The 22,709-nt window shown below is 38.5% G+C and overlaps 1 protein-coding gene across 3 annotated transcripts in view; it reads right to left on the bottom strand.

Moving 5' to 3' along the window:
• The window catches only part of GALNT7 (polypeptide N-acetylgalactosaminyltransferase 7), a 120,779-nt gene that overhangs the window by 16,922 nt on the left and 81,148 nt on the right, over nt 1-22,709 (bottom strand). For 2 of the 3 annotated variants that reach the window (XM_024568611.3, XM_053910425.1), the window contains exons 3-6: nt 9,296-9,462; nt 5,112-5,242; nt 4,787-4,866; nt 2,203-2,385 (exon numbers count right to left, since the gene is read on the bottom strand). In XM_024568611.3, the coding sequence (XP_024424379.2) occupies nt 2,203-2,385; nt 4,787-4,866; nt 5,112-5,242; nt 9,296-9,462 (561 nt within the window). Of the gene's footprint in view, nt 1-2,202; nt 2,386-2,525; nt 2,709-4,786; nt 4,867-5,111; nt 5,243-9,295; nt 9,463-22,709 lie in introns of all 3 variants that reach the window. The other variant, XM_045202321.2, reaches the window with a different exon arrangement.

The raw sequence follows: 22,709 nt of genomic DNA, 5'->3' as shown, positions 1-22,709 counted from the left end.
GCCAGGAGGTAGGACTGCTAACTGGTGATCTGTATGGCTTCTTGAATGGAATCTTGAATTTGGTACTTTTTAGGGACAACAGAAAAAACACTTGGTAGCTTTTTAGGGACAAGCCACTCGCGTCATTAGAAGTGATAGGAGAATAATTTATATCCTGTTGCCTGCGTCCCCTACCCTGAACAATTAATTATTAATACATCATGATTCTTAAGGAGATGCCTCCATTATAGTACCTTCTACATCATCACATCTACTATTCAACTTATCACTAATTCCTCTTAATTCTATCTTGAAGATATATTTTGAATCTGTCTACCCCTTTCCAACTAACTTCACCACTACCACTGCTTGGACTGTTACAGTAACTTCGTAACTTGTATCCTCAGTTCTATTCTGTCCACATCCAAGTCTACTTGCCTAGCAGGCAGAGGGGGCTCAACATGGGTCCCCTGCTGCCAGTCTCTCCCCACTCTGAGGCTCAGCTGGCTCCCTCATTCTGAGTTCTTCACTGCTGTCCTCATGCCTTGAACTTGCCAAACTACCTTCTGTCTCAAGGCCTTCATCTATGCTGTCCACTCTCCCGAAATGTTCTTCCTCCTCCTCCACAGAGTTGACCCCTCATCCTTCAGGTCTTGGCTCCAATGACACTTTGGTAAATGGGCCATTCTGGATCCTCCAGGTTGGATGAGGCTCTCCTTTCCATAAACTCTATTTTTCTTCACACCATTTATTGCAGTTACTATTCCAGAGTTATTTGTGTAGTTTTCTGTTTAATTTCTGGCTCACCCACTATATTTTAAGTGCCACCAGGGAACTGATCTTTTAAAAGCTTATTCCTAGGAAAGAGTGCCTGGCACATAGTAAATGCTCATTAAGTATTTGTCAAGTGGACTTTAATACTCAATATTAAAGAAAAATCACATTGTGGCCCAGTTATTCTCTTATTCCCTTTCTTCTTAAAGTATACTGCCTAACTCATAAAACATTAGCACTACTACATTTTTGGCTATCTTTCTATGTCACATTTCTTTAACTGCCATTTAAAATTACTCTATTATAACTCTGCCTTTTTGATCTTTAAATACACTCCCACTCACGTCAGTAGATATTTGAAAATGCATCTTAACATGAAAACCAGGGAGTCTTTAAAGAGAACTCTCCCTTAAATTTTTCTAGCCCACTAGAAAAAAAATTTCTTTACTAGCCTATGGAACCGTCAGAAATAAAAAATATAATCATTACCTCTTATTTTTTTCCTCCTAGAATTATGTTAGGTAAGCAAGTAAGCAGCAAATTCCTGGATTATTTTGAAAAGTAACTTCAAAGACAAATTTGGAAAATGTCAAGTCAAACTTAAAGGTCTATAATTTCTTTGTCTGCCATCAGGACATGCCCGAATCCCGCCAGCGTTCGCACGGCATTGGAAACACCTTCCCGAAGCAGAGTTCTAATATTATCGATAGTGTCACAGGGAAGAGAGACCAGAAGCAGAACCATAAGATCAGAAAAATGACATTATGCATATTTAGAAGCCTATACTAACATTTGGCAAGCATTTCATTTGGAGTCACTCTTTTTGGAATATAGTCAAATGTTCCAGATAGAGGACCCCAGAGAACACAACAGCATACGTTGTTCTATTTGAAGAGCCACAACAGGGGACAAAAGCTGATTCTGGAATACGGTTTCCTTTTAATCAAGTACTCTTCTGAGAAGGAAGCAATAAGGGAGTCTAGGTAGCATTTGCCAAAGTCATGTATTTTTACTCATCAGATTTAACTGGTATAAAATTAGTATGTAAGAGTTAGTGTATAAAATAAAAGAAAAAAAACCCCAAAAACCCAAATCTCTTGCTATTGCTTTTACTGCTAACATAACACCCAAGGCATCAAAGTAGATATTAAACTTGAACTGCAAGTAATTTATGCATTGTAAATTTACAGGATGATTGTTCTTTTTTTCTCTTGTATTTGGAATTAATGCCTTGTAGCATTCCCCCTCCCCACTAAAAAGTGGAACCTGAATTTAGGGAGAAAGCAATCACAAGGAAGCTAATTTAAACTGTGAAATAGTGCAAGGAAAGAAGTCCTCAGAATCTAAACAGCATCTACAGTTTTAATAACAAGTGTTTTAGCTTAGCAAGAAGTTAATAGGTTAGCAGCAGCGGGAGAAAAGAAAACATGTAAGTGATTTAGTGATTACCGATATGGTTCAGTTTTTGTCTTTCTCATTCTCTTCTCTTGAGGGGTCAGAGGCACCCGTTTCCAGAGCATACTCCAATCCCATGCTCCTCGAGCATACCCATCTTCGTCACCACCCCCTTGGGGCACAATTTCATATGTGTTGCCATTTATGACATCTATGATCGGCACAGTGCAAATGGTTCTGTATTGTGTTGATGATGGCAGCAAAGATGAAATGGAAGGGTGTGTATGGACCCACATATAAATACAAGTACATGGGGAAGGAAAAAAAAAGTACTTAGATAAACATTCCATGTGAGAAAATAAAGGAGTAATGTTTACCGATAAGGTTCAGTTTTATGTTTCCTTTTGGCCTTTTCCTTGTGGCTTAGAGGAATACGTTTCCATAGTAAACTCCAGTCCCAGGCCCCTCTGGCAAAACCATCTTCATCCCCACCTTGCTGTGGTTCAATGGAATAGTCATTCCCATCTATGTAATCTATTAGAGGCACAGTACATGTAGTTCTGAAACATTTACAGAAAATGAAAAAGCATTTAAGAACCCAACACTGACTAGTTCAGCATGCCTCGCTATATTATCTCTTTGTCATGGACTTAAATTTTTGTTTGTTTGTTTTTGGTTTATTTGTTTTTTGCTTATTTTTTGCACTAGGGGACTTCAGTGTCTAATGGGAAATAGAAGTAAATGAATGTTCTATAAAAGTCAAGGAACCTGCTTTCCTAAGGAAAAGATAGAGGAGACTTATCCCTCAGCTTGTAGACAAATGTCCGGGACAAAAAGCCATGCCTTTTAGCTTAATTGTGTTTTCTTTTTTTCACTTTGGTCCTGCAGGCAACTTTTTCTTGGCAGTTTTTTATTGTTTACAAGATTTTCCTGCTTTCTACTTTTACTCTTTAACCCTCCATTATAAAACGAGTTCGTGTGTGTGTGTGTGGTGGGGTGCGCCTGCATGCATGTGTCTATATAAAAAGATAAGACCTGCTATATTTTTAGCAGTTCTCTCAATTCTTTGTTGCTTTCCATTTCTTTGGGAGCAGTTATTATAAAAATCTGTTTCTGTACTTTTTCTTGATCTTTTTTTCATATCCTTTTTCATTGCAAAAAAAAAAAAAAGCAGCTTTCATTACAAAAAAAAAGAATTCTGTATTGTATTCCTGGTTTTTTAAAAATGAGGGAAAAAATCCCTTAAAACCTAAAGAACTTATGTGTAGCTTGAGAATTTGGAGAAAAAATAACACCCATTGTATCTGACTTCAGGAAAATGCTAGAACCATATGACTAATTGGATGCAGAGTCAACTCTGCAAAGATAACTTGGTCCCCTGCTTGTTCCAGTGCTCATCTTATCAAGAAGGATTTAAAAACGCATTTTCTAAAATGGAGATTACAGTGTTTCATAGTCACGTTGAGGTGCTTTTTAGATATTTGGAAACCAAGGACCAGGGGAAATGTACGGGGCTTAAAATTTCGATATGGTGGAAGTGCATTTGAGAAAGCTGTGTTATTCCCTCTGGAATAATTCCTGTGGCACGGGGGACGGTCACTGCGGGACAGGTAGGATTGCCAGGAAATCCTGTGAAAAACCAATTCCTTATTCCCCCAGAGGACAGCCAGTCTTCACCTGGAAAGGTGAAGGTTTATTCTCTTTCCTCCCTTCTCAGGAGTCTCAGATTTCTTAATGGATGGTGTAGCGTTAAGGTGTCCCAGAGAGATCTCGGTTGGACAGTTTATTAGCTGTCTGATTGGGGCAAATTAATTAACTTCTCCAAACCTCAGTATCCTCTTCAGCACAATGGAGATAATAATGCCTATCTTGCAGGAGTGCTGTGAGGATTAAACCAGACATGTGAAAAATGTTTATTATAGGCCTTCAGAATAAATCCTCTGAGGATTAAACCCTCCGAGGTCTTTCTATGACACATGCCTTTCACCACAGGGTTATGTCTCATTTGCCTAGATTCTGAAAGAGAATTCTGGACTGAACGCAGGGAAGGCTTTTGGAACTAGGAGTGAAATGCTGCCTTCTCTTGTTTCAGGTATTTCTGTAAATTTAACAGGGGTCACCACATTTCTACGGTATAGTTGCCTGTTTCTACACTTTAGAGTTTCCAGGAACCCCAAACCCCAATTGGCACAAGTAACAACTGGTCCTTACTATCTAAAGTGATAATTAAAAAGGGCATAAAAAAACCCCAATAGTTATAATTTCAAAGCTTGCTCCTTCAAATTTTTGAAACTGTTACTATGGCGTAGAAGGAGCAATTAATAATTACTCTTAGCAAAAATAATTACTCTTAGCCTTAGAGTAAGGTTGGAGCTAGAGGAAGTCTCTAAGCCACAGATGATTCTTGAATCAGACACCCTAGGCTTATCCCAAATGTCCAACTGTCTGCATCTGAATTAGCCCAAAATAGCAGTCTAGCTCCACCCCAGGAAACAACTGGCTGAGTGATAATACTTAAAACAGAGCACTTGACATATTGAATGGAACTGGAATCAGAAGAATGAGAATGTTATTTGTCCTTCTAGAACGAGGTTTACTTTTCAACCAGGAAAGCAAAAAAGCAAGGTAATGTTGTTACCTGTCCTTAGAAATGGGAGCTACAAGTGGTGCATACCAGTTAACTGCCACCTCACAGTGGGCATCAAGGTATATCAAAACCTTAAAAAAAAAGAGGCAGGGTGAAAGAACACTTATGTATGGTACATCATATATTACACACAATTTAAAATTAGATGCTCTAAGTTAGCATTAGAGTCAATTTTCACATAAAAGTTTTTTCTGTTTAGGCCAGTATTTTCATTTCAAACTAAAAAAGAAAAAGTACTTAAAATGCATATGATTGTTGAGTTATCAAATCCAAAATGATGACATTATAGATGTCAATAATATGAAATATGTCCTACCTGTCCAAGTTTAGCCTTCTGGGCACCAATACTTCGTGCTTGAATTAAACCTTCCCTTCTCTCATTTCGAAATACCTTCACTAGGCCATTCCACAGCTTAATATAGTCATCTAATTTCTCTTTTAAGTGTTCTGTGAATAAAAAAGTCAATGAGCATTAAAAATTATATTTATGTATATAAACCAATTAAACTATTATTTTTCTCAAGAAACAGGGCAAGGGAAAGGTGCTTTAGACAGTCAGTGATTTGACACAGACCAGAGTAATCTAGAGGCAAAAAAGGTGAAGGTTATTTTTAAGTTAAATCTTGAGCTTAATATGCCTGCAGAGAACTGGTTAGCCTGAGAATAGTCAGACATCTCTCTAAACATTAAATAATTTTGACTATGTCAAATGACATAAAAACAAAAAAAAATTTAAATTAAAAAAATTAAAAACTTTAAAATTCACATGTTAACGTCGTATCTAAAAGCTTTCAGGCGTATTTTGTTTACTTTTGGCAGGAGCAGGAATCCAGGATCTCTGAAGACACAGTAACACTGTGTGACTTCTTTGGAATCCACAAAGGACATAGGTAAACATTTGTTTCTGGGCCATCTTTCGGAAGCATAGCCCGTTTCCAAGTTGTAGTCTTGGTGTAGTAAATATACTTCCCATCAAGCTGGCAAAAAACAACCCAGAGATCCCATTTTCTCTGCATTTTAAGTATCAACAGGAGTATGTGTATATGCGTATTTACAAAGAAGTATTCACACATTTATATAAATACGTGATATTTATATATAATAAATAAATATACATATATATATTTGCAATTCGGTAGAGAAAATGTATGTTATAAAAACAAGATACATTTGCCCAAGTTTCCATCTTGCCTTCCCAGCTGCAAGAAAACAGTTTTTGTTTGTGTCCCTATGAGCCCTTGAAGTTGGCTCATCAAGTAGCTCCTGGGCCATTAAAAATGTTTCTTGCGGACACAAAAATTGTTTTTAAATTGTTTAAAATTTTGGCCCACAAATACAAAAGCATAGCTGTATTTAGTGATGAGTTAGTGGTTAAATGGGCAAATCAGACTGTACTTAACACTTTATTCATTTTTAGGGAACTTATAAATTACCAAGATACCCACATCTGGATATTCAAAGTTGAGAACAAAACAATTTCCTGTTTTCTATTCTGGTGTCCAGTTTTAATGACAATTATAAAGAAATTCCTCATAATAAGTTATATTTCCCCCCAAAAAAATCTAAGTGATTTTCCCTTCACTTCCCTAAAAAGCTCTTACCTTCCTTATTTCAGCCCAATATAGTCCAATTTTTTCTAAGCCCCTTCTGAATTATACAAGGTGCTTTTTTTGATATGCAATTTAAATAAATTGTTAACAAATTTTTATGGCCAGAAATAAGTTGATGGCCTGTTGTTTAAATTTAGATGCTTAGTAAAGATGGCCCCAAAGGGAAGTTGGTGAATCAAATGACTTCTGGCTTCTTTGGGATCTCACACTGCGGCAGACTGTACTGTATTAATGTTCAAAATATTCGCTGCCTTTCCTTGGGGGGTGATTATCCTCCCCAGCCCACTGATGTCAGGCTGAGCCATATGACTTGCCGTGGCCAGTGAGAAGGGGGTGGAGATGACGGGAGGTAGCACTTGTCAGCAGAACTGTTAAACTCCCACTGGCGCTTCACCACGTCTCTTCTTTCTCTCTGCCTCTTAGGCAGGTAATGTCTGAGAGCAGCTGCTGCTCTGCCAGCCCTGGCCCTGCAGTGAAGACGTGGGGTAGGGCTGGGCTGACCAGGAGGGAACACTGTGGTATGAGTGAGAGAACTGTACTATAACCCTTTGTTGTTATACGAGGGTGTGGGTTGCATTTCACCTTGACCCCACGCAGCCTCCGCTGGTGATGCACACATGAACAGGGGTGTGCTCTGTTAAAAGGCCCCAAACCTTGTTTTGAGAGGATGCTCTAATGTCTAGAAACCTAAGTATTATAAGCAGCCAGCTCCTTCGTGAGGATTCATTATACATTAGCAAATGATTTTGTCTTTAAAAGAAAACTTGTAACTCAAAATGTTGAATCCATTGGGGGAAAGAACAAGTCAAATTTTCACTCCAGTCAGATTTACCATAACAATGAAAGCTCTGCTCACAAAAAATTCAAGTAAAATGGACAAAAAAAAAAGTGCAAAATTCTGTTCTTCTTTTCTAGGGCCAAGCAGTTAGTTTTGGATGGCAAACACCTTTTGATGTACCTTCATATTTTTTTAGAATATGCTAAGATTTTACTTGTGTTAATAGGATAGGGCTTCTTAAAATCAGAAAAATCATACACATGAGAGTTTTCAGTAATTTTTATAGATTTAGGTTTTTCTAAATCTAAAGTATTTTTGGTATCAACAATGTCACTGTAAAACATTTTAAAATATAGGGTGGGGCAAAAGTAAGGTTACAGTTGTGAGTACATGAAACACAGAGTTTATGCTTTATTAATTATTGTGTTATTTTCCATATGAACAACTGTAAACATACCTTTGCCCCGCTCTGTATTTATCTTGAGACAGGAAGTATGTTATCTATCTTTTTATTTTTAAAGATTTTATTTATTTATTTTTAAAGAGAGGGGAAGGAAGGGAGAAAGAGAGGGAGAAAAACATCGATGTGTGAGAGAAACATTGATTGACTGAGCCCCAACTGGGGACCCGGCCACACCCCAGGCATGTGCCCTGACCAAGAATCAAACCAGCGACCCTTGGCTTTGAGGGACAATGCTGAACCAACTGGACCATGTTACCTGGGGCAGGAATAGTGTTCTTAATACATACATTTCTGTCATAGAAAATTGCAACCAAGGTAAGATGTCTAAGCTAAAGGAATGTGATATGACTAAAAAAGTTAAAGTTATACATTCTCTAGTGTAATTAAAAATGATTAGTTGAAAAAAGTGATTCGCTGAACAAAGATGAGGGGAAAAGGAAACAGACCGTATTCTATTTCTTTGCCATGTTAACACATGTGTACAAGTTCAAGATCTGGTCATGTCCTTGCATAAACAGTAGTGATTTATCCAGACTGCAAGAGTTCTAAATTAAGTTTTGGAGGAAACTTTTGTAAAGCCATTTCAAATGGTATTTTCATGCTACCCTGTTCTGTCTTCTGACATATAGTCAGTGGTACTACTACTTGTACACAAAAATTGTCTGCAAACTTACTTGCAAAAAGCAAATATCCTGTCTTTGGTCAAGTTTCAAAGGATTCAATTCAGCTTTGTGACAAGCAAAGAAGAATAAATACCCAAATCTGGGTTTCAGCCTCACATTTTTTACTTAGGATGCTGGTTTATGGTCTGAGGTATAGCATTATCTGTCTTTTTATATTCATATCATTAAGAAGATATACACAGCTTACAATAATTTATCTGTTTGAAGAAAAAAATGTTAACTTAAACCCACTTATCTGGAAAATCAACACTCAATTTCTCTCTTGCCAAGTTGAACCAAGACTAACCAGTGCCTCCCTAAATGCTGTAATAGCTACCTCCTTAAAGAAAATAAAAAATAAAATACAATGTCCTTGTATTCAATACATGAAATCAAATAAAGAACAAAATAAACTTCAGTAGGTAGTTTCTATTATAAATAAAAATAGTCCATGGTTTCTGGTCAAATTCAATATTGTGTCATTAAAAGGCAAAATACAGACTATTAAATAGATATATGGATTTCAGCGTGACTAGTATGGATGGAGCACCAGGTGGCATTACAATATACATGCAATTACATATTTTCAGTCTTTCAATAAATTACCCCCATGACTAAATTTTTGCAAAATCCAACACCCAAAGAATTGGCATAGTATAAAAAAGTGGTTAAATACACACTTATGAGCCTGAAGCTTTGATTCAAGCTGTTAATTACTATCTCTGTGACTGTTGGTCAGTTACTTAACATTTCTGAGCCTCGTGTAAAATGGAGATAATAACAAATATTCACTATAAGGGTTACTAAGGTCAGGATTAAACAAAATAATTCATACAAAATGCTTGGTCCAGTACTAACTTGCTGATAAGAGATGCTATCAATAGATGCTAACTATTAATTTTTAAAGAGAAATTATTTTGAAATCATTTTGCAGTTAACCATGATTAGCTTATTTCATGGACAAAATGTCAATTCCATAGCTATTACCTTTATTGCTGAAGTCATCAATTAACACAATTTCTGCTAAATATTTCCTTGGAGTTCTTTTAATTACACTGTGGACCGTTCTCATGAGGGTTGACCAGCCTTCATTATGGAAGACGATGACAACACTCGAGGTGAGCAGGTTTTCATCGTAGTGCCAGTACTTGCATCTGCAAAAGGAGATTTTTACCACATTTACTTAGAAGTCATCTGTAATGCCTTGTTCTGAACTTATTGTGATTATGTTTTCTGATTGCAATAAATATTATTGACTTAACTAAGGTAAGTGAATGAAATACAACATCTTATATTTTAACAGAAACACTAGACAGAAGACAGAAGCTGCTATGAGATGAAGTTGTTCATAGACAAAGCTACTTCCTAACCACTGGCACTTTTTCTGTGACTAGAGAACTGGTTTGTGAATTTATACTTCTCAGCTGGGAAGCTTAAGATATTACCTACAGATATCAGGTTTGTTGTTTGTTTGTTTGTTTGTTTTTCATGATTTCCAGCTCAGTATATTTTCCTTTTTAAGACTTGAGCTTCTGGCGCAAGGTATTTAATTTCACTTGTTGTTAATAACCCACCATATGACAGTGTTTGAAAACTATTCTATCAATAATATAGCTAAAATATTAAGAAAAAAAACTTAGGGCTGAACTGTGGCATGTAGCAGGCATTCAAAAATTAACTTGAATAAATAAAGATCTTATATTGTTTGCAGAGTTACTAGATCCACTAAAAAGGATCTTTAGCTATTCAACACAGAACTATCTGAGACTGTAACAGGATTAAAGTTTCCAGAAGCCTTTTTCTACTTGGAAGGAAACTCAAAACAGGGCCTAAAGACTCAAGGAGCCAGGGAAGGCTCAGAGAGTTTCATAGAAGCGTGATGCATATATGCAATATAGGTACACTTCTATGTCTCTGTGTGTATATCTTATGTGTATGTATACCCACATATTGTATGTTTTTGTTTGGTGATGGGGGGAGAACAAATAGTAAGAACGAGACAGACAAATGAGAAAAATTTGAGACCGATGTTCTTTTACAGGAGTTAATTTTCAGAACTAGCACTTTTTCCTTGATAAGTGGAAGGGAAAGCTTTCTTCCCGCCCCCAAAACTTTCCATGAATTAGTAAATAAGCTTGTTCTAAAGCTTAAATTTAAAACCATAAAAGCAGCCCTGGCTAGTGTGGATCAGTGGATTGAGTGCCAGTCTGCAAACCAAAGGGTTGCTGGTTCAATTCCCATGCTTTGGGCACATGCCTGGCTTGCAGGCTAGGTCCCCTGTAGGGGGCACATGAGAGGCAACCACACATTGATGTTTCTCTCCTTCTCTTTCTCCTTTCCCCTCTCTCTAAAAATAATTAAATAAAATCTTTTTTAAAAAACCATAAAAGCAATAATTCACATTATCAGCCTGATAACCTATACCAGCATTTAGAATAGTAACTGTTATCTAAAATAGGGACTGGCCCAAAATAGATGGAGACAACTTTTTCTCCAGGTCATTATTTTCCTCTCAAAATCGTTCTCAATTGTGTCCTTAGATGCTGTTTTTATAGAAGCACAGGCTGAATCTGGTAATCCATCTGCATTTTCTCATTGAGTGAGTAGGCAGTAGGTACCTACTCAGCCCATGCTTTGAGCTGGGCACCGGGGCCACAACATCGAGGAAGACACTGCCCTTATGAAGCCGATAGTCCCACAGGGGTTGCGCGACATGGAACAAATACTTGTATTTTCCCTGAATGTGTCGGTGGGAAAACCAGGGTGTACATGACTGGTGGATCCCACTTGTCCTCAAGACCCGAGTCAGGAAGGCCTCCTATAGCCAGTGCTGGAGGGTGAAAGCAAAAGGATGATAAAAAAAAGTTTTGAGACCCAAGAAGTGGGGAGGGAGTCGGGAGGAAAAGATAAAAGCACAAGAATGAATTGTGTGCTTATGATTCAGAAATTGTAAGAACTTTAAAAATAAATAGATGGAAGATCTATATCTTCCATTAAACTATGAAAAATAAACATAAGTTAAAGAGAAAACATTACAAGAAAGAGCATTTGCTGTATAATAGCAAATAACAGCAAATACTTATGCGCCAGGCACTATTCTATTTGCTTTACTTTTATTAACTTATTTAATCTGCCAACACCACTATGAGGATAGTGCTCTTAATCTCCCTATTTTACAGATGAGGGAACGGAGGCTCAGAGATAAATGACTTGCCTAAGATCACACTAGTAAATTATGAAGCCAGGAAATAAACCTTGGCCATATGGAGTTTATAAGAATTCTTGTTAAACATGAACAAGAGAAAAAGAAAAAAATACTAGCTATACCTATATATGAATGGCTAAAAATTGACCTAGGACCTAAGCATTGATACTGACACTATCAGTTCCACACTAGGCACCTGTAGAGCTTACTGTTATGTGACGAGAGCACTCTTCCCGGCTCCTTTTGCCAGGAGATACCCCAGGAATGGGGAAGGAATGGTGGGCCATGTCACCCTTCAACAACCAGCTAAACAAAGAGGGCTTTCCAAAGCTGAGAGGGGCCAAATTCTCTTTCAGAATAACAAGTCAAAAATGTAGTAGTGGAGGAATTCAGATCAACGAACCTGGGCAGAGCAAGGTATGCATGATTTTTAGATGGGTAGGGTAATAATCGCCCTCCCTCCCAAACAAGCTGTGACCCATACGGAGCCTCAGGCAGCATTTTTCTAATTTTCTGTTGTGAAATGAGGTAGAGTACACAGTAGAGCTTATCACATACAAAACCTTGATGTTAAGACTTAGTATGGAAAGAAGCAGCCACGGTATTGAGGTAAAATCTCCTATTTTTCATCTTTTCTCTCACTTTACTGGCATAGAATTTGTAATAAGTTCTAAAAAGAAGGAAGACCAACTGAAAATAGAATGCCACATTTAAACAAATGGGTTTTGGTACAGACTTTTGACTAATTCCTGCTCTTTGGCACCTCATTTTCCAAGAGAGCTTCAAAATCCTCTAACATCAAGGACAGCAGTGCCTTCGCTTCATCACAGAACTGCTCTGGTTGCAAACATCCGCGTTCAGGCTGCAGGCTAGCAATGATTAAAGCTATAAAGCTATTCTTACAGTAATTTTACAGAACACTTTCACGGTAGCTGTGTGGGCCAGGTGCTTGTATCAGAAAAAAAAAAGATGAGAATAAAGAATTTTCATCGTGACTTTTCTGTAACTTAAAAAGTAGATTTCAAAACTAAAAATGAAATGCCTGTGAATAATTTACTTGCTTTCTCTCTGTGCCAGCTAAATTTTTTAACATCTGTAGTTTGATTTAAAGTCTTGTTGTATTTAGACTTTATCAACAGATAATTCAGTAGACTATGAAAAGCAACATTTTTAGGCTGCAAGTTCCTGCACTCCATATGTCCTATCACTAATGTACAGTAATGTGTGTGTGTATGTGGGTACACACTGGCATATTTGTGTGTGGGAGCTACTCATTTTGCCCATTTTAAAGGTTGTATCTTACTTCTAGATCATTTCCTGAGAGTCTCAATAAAGAGTCATTTGGGAGTCTTTCCTTTAATTCTGCATTCTATAATAAAGAATATTCTTTAGGCATAGGAAACAATTTCTCAATCTGGGAAACACTGATTTATTTTTAAACTACCTGTCTTTATTTTTAAATGAACTGAAAATCTTTCCTGTCTCCATCTAAAGGCACTTTTACTCATTCTCCTGATAAAAGGAAGTAGAAAAATGCTTGCAACTTATATGAAGCAGTGCTGACACCCAAGGGATTAATAAATTAGTAATATCGAATATAAAATTTAACTTGGCATTCAGAAACCAATATATATCTTGAATGAAAGGAGAATTATCACTGTTAAACCCATTCAGTAAAGCTCAATGGATTGGGGGGAGTGGATCTTACTCAAGTATTCGGTTCCTATGCACTTTGACTGGAATGATTGAAAGTAAGCTCCTGGAGAACAGCTATGGTAGATTTTATTACTTACAGTTCATTACACACAGCAAAATAAAGACTCTGAGCATCAAAAAAGTTTATAAATTAAACTTCCTGATCATCTGGATATGCTCCATCTGTCACTGTACTTTCCAGAAAAGATTGTTATAATAACTCATAACATTGCCAACATAATAGGGAAATATTACAACCATCAATTAGTCTGGCTATATACTCCTTTGAATATATAATTTAAAATTACATTGGCACTGTATTTTTTTGCAACCATATTAGATTGCTAGCTCACAAGTCCCTCGGACCTTTCTCCCCAAAGTATTGTTAAGCCCAGTGTTTTTCATTTTGTTCTTTTCAGTTGAATTCAGTTGAATTGAGCACAATATACCATATTTACATTTATTGTTGGTTTAGCAGCATGTCCAGCACATTTCTGCTCTCTTTGATAATTTTGTCAATTGTGTATATAACCATCCCTCCCAATTTTCTATGTGTTCAAAACTGGATTAGTAAGATTGCTATCTCTGTATCTACTGTTTACATGAACAAATATGAGGTCAAATATGATGCTTTACAGCTACGTATAATCCATGAGAGGTTGCTGCCACACCATCCATCGATTTCATCTCACTCCGCTGTCATTCACATGACATTTCTTTATCTGTCCACAGGGATCTGAAGATTACTCAAATATCCTGCTAAATCAAGATGTAGCAGGTATCACACAGTGTCCTGATCCACTAATATAAGCTCATGTCTTTCTTTAGATGGTTACTTGGTTTGGTTTGACTCCTTTCCATAGACCATGCTGGCACATAGTGACCACTACTTTTTAAGTATGTACAAGTGATCCCTCCTAGAATCGTAACAGTACATCAGTGTCAAGTTTCCAGAACCAAACTTTCTCCCTCCCCTTTGGAAAATACAAGGCAATATTTTCCCATCTCCAGTTTCCTAACAGCTCTCTTCTTCCCCACAGTGCCTCTGGGTTACAGACAGCACCTTCTCGCAAACTCATCTGGTAAGCTCCTGAACATCTAGTCCTATCAGAGGCTTTAAAGGTCTCAACAAATTTAATGACTCGAGTGCTTTCTTATTCTGTGCGCATTATATCTGAATTTAACTCCCTCTTAGTATGTTGGCTATAAAACTTTCAGTATGGAGATCACTCCTGCAGAGAGCTATGAAAGATACAGAAGTATTTTACACACCTGTTTTCTCTCATGTTAAAATATAATATGCCTAATAATCTGCCTACTCTGCTTTGTCTTTATTTTACTCCAAAGAGAATATTTCTAAATTAAAAAAAAATTGTTATCTTCAGCAGACACCACTTGGATGCATGTCTGGAATGCCTTCTGCTTCTCTGAGAGCTGCCCATCACTCACAGTGCGGCCCAGGTCCCCTTCTTTAAGAGTCTGTTTAAACAACAGTTACTGAGTAGAAGAGACCAACTGCATGTTGTCATCTCTAGTCCAGCAGGATGGACTAGCAGTGAATACCTGCCCAAGACGGGCCAATGAGAGGCCCTCTCCCTGGACTCTGGGCTTCTGAGACTCTAGCTGGCTTCTATTGATCTCTCTCTCTCTCTCTCTTTTTTTTTTTAGCTCCATTTCACTTTATTTCTTTCTTTTTTAAAATTTTTTCACATTTTTTATTGTTTTTTTTATTGTTGTTCAAGTACAGTTGTCTGCCTTCCCCCCCCAGTCCCTCCCACCCAAGCCATCCCCCTCCCCGCTGATTCCACCCCCCCTTGGTTTTGTCCAAGTGTCCTTTATAGTTGTTCCTGAAAACTCTTCCCCCTTTCCTCCCCATTATCCCCTCCCACTTCCTCGCTATTTGGCTCTTGAATGATTGATCACATGAGGCAAGGGCTGAGCAGCTATTTTTATGGAGAAGCAGAGAAAGAGAGAAGTAGAGATGAGAGTTAATAAATTCTTGGAGAGGAAGAGCATATGACTTTGGTTGTCAGTTTTTCATTTCCTGGTTCCTGACCTTGGGTTTTATGAGATACTCCTATATCCTTTCAATTAGTTGCTCATAACCCTCACCCCAACCCTTTTTAGCTAGATGAGTAGATTTGATTCTGCCACATAATCCATGTCTAGCATGCTACTTTTGATATTTTTGTAAATTTTAGTTTATTATGTATATGTCCTCATAGAATTAAACTTAGAGCTTTTCACCATTTTAAATCAATAAACCTATCTATTTAATGTAAAAGGAGAATAATAAGTCTTTAACTTCTGCTCTACTGGGGTTGAAAGTCAAAATCAATGAATATAGATTAATGGTTGGGTCTGCAAAAGTTTTGCAGGTATACCACCTTTCAGGATACAACTAGGTAACGGAGAAAGTACAGCTGCTGGCCACACTTATTGTGGAGTGTACTGGATGGTGCTATGATTGGGAGGTAGGAAACCAGAACAGCTATGAATATATGGCCCATTGGTGGCTTTAGCTCATCATGCCCATAATCTTTATCAGCTCCACCCTCTCAATCAACAAAATCTAAATTAAAACCAAATACATGCTTGCCACCTGTGCAATGTTTTAATACAAATGCCCCCGGTTCCAACCAGGTAGCTGCACCTAAACTTTTCCTGGGATGGATTTCATTTCTGAGGCAGAGAGTTGAGGTCTAAAGGTTTATTTCATGTCCAAATAATCAATGTGTTGGAGGGAAGGGGGAAATTTTTAGCAGAGCAGAATGGCCAGGACCAGAAACTCTCCGGCTCACCCTGGCTGACTGCTAAGGCAAGAAACTACAAAAAGAACTACAAAAAACACTGCTTTATGTAACAAAGAACAGCACCATTATCTGCCTAGACCACTTGTGGCTTCCTGTGACCTAAGGCTGTCTGAAAAGCTTGTACCTGTATTTACTTCCATTTTCTCTAGAATTCTTTGAGGTAGCCGTTTCCTGGCAGCTGCTCAGTGAGGAGGAGACACCTGTCCAGTCGTTAGCCGAGACAGCTCAGCTGGCAATGATCCTCAAACACAGACACAGAACGGTTGGAATTCACAGCTCCGAAGAGCCAGAGGTTTCCTAAGGGCTCACCCCATCCCTGGGCCACTCCACTTGCACTCTCTGCAGCAACCTTAAATAATGTGCATAGACTCTGGGGCAGAAAAATTTGCGTGCGGCTTTAGAGAACACCTCCATCTCAGCCGTCCTGCTGATGCTCCTTTCCATTTTCGGTACTGCCAAGCCAACCAGGTTTGGTGGGGGGTAGGAGGGGTGGTCTCTATCTTGAGCTACTAGACAGATGTAGGAGAGAACTTGACAGTTGACAGGTGTCAAGAGTGATTACACAGGGATGACTATATGTCCCTTTGGTGAGGACATTAGTGGCATCAGGGACCTCAGGTCCAGGAGTTAGCGAGCACCTGCGGTGTGGGCACAGTGAAAAGCCCACTGCAGTGAGCACAGAGAAGGAACCCCAATGGCTGCCCTCGAGGACTCTATGAAGACAATGCACTCCCAAGCCTGTGTTCAACAATCCCGGCTGACTCCCAGAACGAGCTGGGAAAAACTTGAGGGAGCTAAAATTCTAGCACAGGGGAGCCAAATAAATGGTGTCTTTGCTATTACTCATTGTGTTATCATTTTATCCAAGTCTGGAGAAACGCAGTTCTAAGAGCTCTGAGAGTGTCTACAGCACTTTCACACACCTCTGAGTTTCACGGTAACCCCATGAGGCAGGTGGAACAGGCATCAGTATTATTTATTTTATACATAAGGAGACGGAGGCTACATTAAGTTATCTGATTTACTCAAAGCCACAGTGACGGAGGCGAGATTTAAAATTAAACCTTTAAGTACCTTCCCCTAAACCACTGTTTACTAAGAATTACTGACAAACAATGTGCTTAAACAAAATAGGAAAATGAATTCCTTATTTTCACTCGGTGCCCAGGGAATACACGGCCACCAACACAACAACTACGCACAGCTCTGTGGATTTCTGCCTGACTTCAAGGGTTGAGAATACTGAATACCTTGGGGCAAAATAAGAGTGTTGAACTATGTTATTGGATTGCTGTCTTCAAATATCTTTTTTTTTTGAAAAGGAAAACATACTCAGACAGGCGTGTCCACTTTATGATTTAAATGCCAAACCGCAATTTAGAAAAAAATTCTGGCAGGGTGTCCTAGGACTGGACATATGTTCTTATACGTTTCTTCAAAACTCTCTGGGAAAGTAAAAGGAACATTTCACAGTATGAGCCATGTGTTTAGAACTATATTGGACTCTCATTTCAAATGAGCTTGCATACCACAGTCTAATTTTACAGAAGTACCGGATTATCAAACACCAATAAATTTCAGCTGAAACAACAACCACTAACAGGATTAAGGATCAAAATGAGGTGCCACAGCGTAGATAAAACAGAATGAATCAGTATAGGTTTGCGTCTGCTACAGTCATTAATTTATGCAGCACCTTATTCCACAAAGGACTTTAGGCAGTTTATAGAGACACACAGAATGCCACAATATTACAAAAAGTAAAATTAGGAGGGGGAAATATGGATAAAGAAAGCTCAAGGAAAAAAGGAGGAAGCAAGAATGAGGCATTAAAAATGCACACCAGCCCTGGCTGGTGTGGCTTAGGGGACTGAGTGCCGAAAGGTCACTGGTTCTATTCCGGGTCAGGGCACATGCCTAGGTTGCAGGCCAGGTCTCTGGTTGGGAGTTTGTGAGAGGCAACTGATTGCTGTTTCTCTCCCTCTCTTTTCCCTCCTTTTCCTTCTAAAACAACCCCAAATCTTTAAAAAAAATTAAAAATGCATACCAAAGAGCCAAGGAGTCTTGTGTGCAAATTCTGGGGCACCACTCACAATGACTACACTATGAACGGCACCATCCTGAACTGGGCGATATGGTGGCCTTGGGTGCCCTCTGCACCCATATTTATTATGGGTAGGTCACAATTTGGCTTCAATTTTCTAACAGGGAAACCTGGTCAGGATTATGTTTAAAATAACAGTTGTTCAGAAGAAGTTCAATACTCTTGGTGTGAAGAGCAGACGGAACTTTTTTCTAGGGGGCTTCCTTATGGTAAATGCAATAATGAGGTTCACGGGGCTGTTTTTCATGGAGGCTGTCAATGGAGACCAATGGCATTATACCAAAGTGTAAGTCAGTAAAAACACTTGTGCAGCGACCAAGTTGGGAATTTAAGTTCAACACAGATTTGAAAATCACACTTTGCAAACATTCCTTAAAATGTTTATTGAGTCATCTCCTATTCCCTGTTTCACCACTCAGTGAGAGATTATATGTCTTCTCAATGCACTCTAATTACAATAAGGAAATCATACTGACCATATGGAGAACTTGTATTTCCAAAAGCGAATTTTGACTTTTGAAGAAAAGTCAAAATAAACTTACAGTGGTAGCATAGTAAATTTAGCTTGGAGTTAGTAAATTTTCCAGCAGAGAATTATTAGATATTGAAGGAGTTACCAATATAAGCTGTATAATACCTACTTATGGAAGTCTTAAACACTGATACTCATGCTTCCACAAAATGAAGAGATGCACTAGATGGTTTTTTGAAGACTCTCAACTGTAAAACTATGAATATAGATGTGGGCAAGACTACAAATCTATAATAGTTAGCATTTATTAATTCACAGAATAGGCAATTTCTGGGGCTAATAGGAATACATTAACCATGTTTGGTAATTTATATTATTAAAAGGATTAGGAAGCCAGGTTGTTCATTTAGCATGTAACATAATTGATAGCTACGAGATGTGTAATAAATATTGCCGAGGAGAAAATGTGGTGATAGAGTTTCAAGAAATCATTAAAGTGGTCTACCTCTTCTCTTGCATTAACTGAATTATCTTTACTTCTCTCTTACATCTTTGCTTCATTGTAATTTTCCAGAAAATCAAATCCTCTTGAGGCTAACAAGTCACCAAAAGTGAGTCGGGGTTACTTATCAAAAGGTTTATGATCCCAAAATGGGATGGGGCTGTAAGGTAAGAATTGAAAGAATATGCTAACCCTCACCCCGAAGAAGGCAAATGGCAGGAAATCTCAAACCAGAATTTTGGAAAACATTTTAGCTCCTGAAATCTGGCAAAGAACAGAAGGACTGAACATATGAACATTATAATTGAGGTACAGTCAATTGTCATCTTGAGACAGTATATTACCAATTTGTTACCTTTTCTCCACAGAGGCCCTGGGTTTCCAATGGCTCTACAAGACAGGCCGTGAGCAAGGGAGACTATCGTTTAAAAAGAGGAAAAAAAGGAAAAGGGCAAAACAAGTCTGGGTGAGGTGAAAGCTGACAGACCAGGTGGACCAGGGATATGGAGGACAGCAGAGGACTGACTCCGGAGTCAAAAAAAAATACCAAGTAAAAGGAAACACTTTTTCATCCTTTGATCTAACAATTGCACTAGAAGCCTGTCCTGCTGAAATAAGCAACGGTGGTTGCAAAGACTGAGCCACGAGCTTGTTTGGCACAGCACTGCTTACAATAGTGAGGAGCTGGAAACAAGTCCAACGTCCCCAAATACAGGACTAGTGAAATCAGCGGTGGGCATCCATGCTGCGGAGTATCTATGTAAAAAAAAAAAAATCCCACTTCGGTGATAGGTGGCTTTTATTTTCTTCTTTAAAATGGTCTGGTAAACACAAAAACTTTCCTTTTGCATTTTAAAATAAAAATGCTACTCAAGTCTGTGGCCTGAGAACAGACCATTACTTGGCAGCTTCGTAATCAGCAAACCCCTAATACTTCTTTTCTTATTCAAACAATCACAGTAGTAAGGCTTTCCCTCGAACCCGGGCTTCACCGTACTAACAGAATTAGACCAAACTCTGGCATTCACTTTGTGGGTGACTTTGCTGGAAAGCATCTATTCTAAGAAGCTAAGGGCACATTTTCCAACATCACTATTTATACACACTCTCATTTTGATTCAATAGCAGGATATTTGACGGATTTGCAAATTATACTGAAGGTGCTTCTGCATTTCACTTCTGCCAGTTTTTTCCCCTCCTGATACTAGCTTGTTATTCCATCTAATTACATGACCCTTCCAGATAGTTGCCATGGTGTCACGCTGACGGAGCCGGCGCCTGCACAGAGCCGAGGGGCCAAGAATGCTGCTATTTCTCGGAGAGCTGCAGCGGCGAGAAGCAACGATAAACATGCTCAAGTGGGAAAGGAAAACACAAACAAAGATACAAGAATTCTGTTGGAAGAAATCTTTTATGAGGGCCAGCTGCCAACTTTTGGAAGTTTATAAATCCAAATAGAAAAGCCAGCTCTTCTGAGCTCCAGTATAATGTTTCCAATACTATTATTGTATTTAATTATCACCAGTTTAGAAATAAATAAAGTATTTCATGGAGTGGAAAATTATACCTCTTGAAAATTTACCAAAAGCTGTGGAAATCCTAGATATTCTGAAGCAGCTTTTCAAACTCTAGACATTCTAAAGCAATCAGGACATGGTCAATTATGTTTCTCAAGAGTAAAAAGGGTTAAATTCCTTGAAATAGCTGTAAGTGGACATCACTACGTGGCAATCTAAAAAACCACACGTGTCATATGTTGAACTGACTTTTGGTCCCTCTGCTCTCCGTGTGCTCCTCCGATACGCCGTCACACCAGGCGCTGACAGCCAGCATGGGGTAGTACCTGACCACCCCAGATTAGAGTCACTGCAAGGCAGGACCTGCATGCTTATCTTTCACACTAAAGGCTTCAGTGAAAGAAGGAAGCTGTTCCTGCAGCTTCCTCATTACTGGAGACATTAGACTGTAGAACACTTAAAATTTTTATTCACAAAACACCGTCAACAACAACAATAAAAGGCTTTACAAAAAATCAAGTTGCTAGCCCTGGCTGGTGTGGCTCAGTGGATTGAGCGAGCGCCTGCAAATCAAAAGGTAGCCAGTTTGATTCCCGGTCGGGACACATGCCTGGGTTGCAGGCCAGGTCCCCAGTACAGGGCATGTGAGAGGCAACCACACACTGATGTTCCTCTCCCTCTCTTTCACCTTCCCTTCCCCTCTGTCTAAAAATAAATATATAAAATAAATTTAAAAAAAATCAAGTTGCTAAACTCAAGACCTCAGGAGCAATTTAATTGATCCCCTGGCTACTTCAAGCCTTGTGTTCTCAAGCTGGTATCACTCTGTTAAATTCTTGATTCTGGGGAGCACAGGCAACTATAAGGGTCACTGTTACAGGGGGAAGAGAGTTTGCTTATAGTTACCTCCAGCTATTCCCACTTTAGTTTTAAAGATTTCTCCATGAAATGACCCACATCCTTACACAGTGCCAATCATAGTAGCTCTGTGCCCCCGCAGAATTGTTAAAATTGTGGCTATACTTTCAAGTACATTTTATTAGCATTTTATATTTCCAGGTTCCAGAAATATGCACACATTTGTATTATCTTGCTCTTTTCTTCACAGGACTTCTGTAAACAACTTCCCCACGATCAGCTGCAGGGTAAATATCTCTGGCTTTACTGATCCCAAGAGCATGTGAAACTCCCTAGCATCCTGCCTGCAACTTTTGACCCTCAAACACCATTCATTTATTTTCCTACAGTATTCCAATTGGACTCTCTGGCCATGGTCTATTAGGCTTTGTTGAATGTTTCCTTGAGACTAAGGCTGAAGTAAGAAACAGGTGTGGTAGTCTTTGTTTATGTGCTACCTGGAAAGAATTTAAATCGCCCCTCTCGAAAAGGATGCCACTGTAACTGAATAACTTTGTGATTTGGCAAGACAAAAACAAATGCTAATGTGAAAATTAAAAATAAAAAACCAAAACCCCCAAAATCACTTCTCTTCAGGATGAGGGAAGATACAATCTAAACTAGGAAGGGTTTAGTAAAGAAACTATTAACATAGTTAATACATTATTTTCAGATAAAAGTCTAGTCGAGTTAGCATGAAATTAAACATTCAATACAGCATCTAACCCTTTAGGTAAGGTGATGAACTTGAGGCCTGAGTATAAGATACTATCACATTTACATGATCATCAGGACCTTTGAAATTCACATTAGGTCTGCTAATCAACAGAGACTATGTCAGCACTAAACCTAATAAATATTCTAACATAGCAGAAAACCTCCCGTGTTGCATTGGTCACGCCACCGACTGCAGCAGCCTCTGCTGAGCACACCTTGGCTTGATTCCAACATCCTTCCCAAACCCATTTTAGCAGTAAGACATTGCAAAGGAGGCAGGAGGTGAGGCCGGGAAGGAGAAAGGAAAGGTGAATTATGGGAGTACACTGAATAATAACTAGGCCAGTTTGTTTCTGTTCTTTGAATGGAAATACTTAATAGCCTATGCTTTTGGGTCTTGATATTTCTAAAAGCCATTATCATATTTTCTTTTGGGCATAAATTAACAGGTAAAAATATCTCGTCTATTAGAATTACCA

The sequence above is a fragment of the Desmodus rotundus genome, chromosome 9 (assembly GCF_022682495.2).
Source record: "Desmodus rotundus isolate HL8 chromosome 9, HLdesRot8A.1, whole genome shotgun sequence".
Lineage (NCBI taxonomy): Eukaryota > Metazoa > Chordata > Mammalia > Chiroptera > Phyllostomidae > Desmodus > Desmodus rotundus.
The sequence above is the reverse complement of the archived record's forward strand: the minus strand, read 5'-3'. Positions and strand labels throughout refer to the sequence as shown.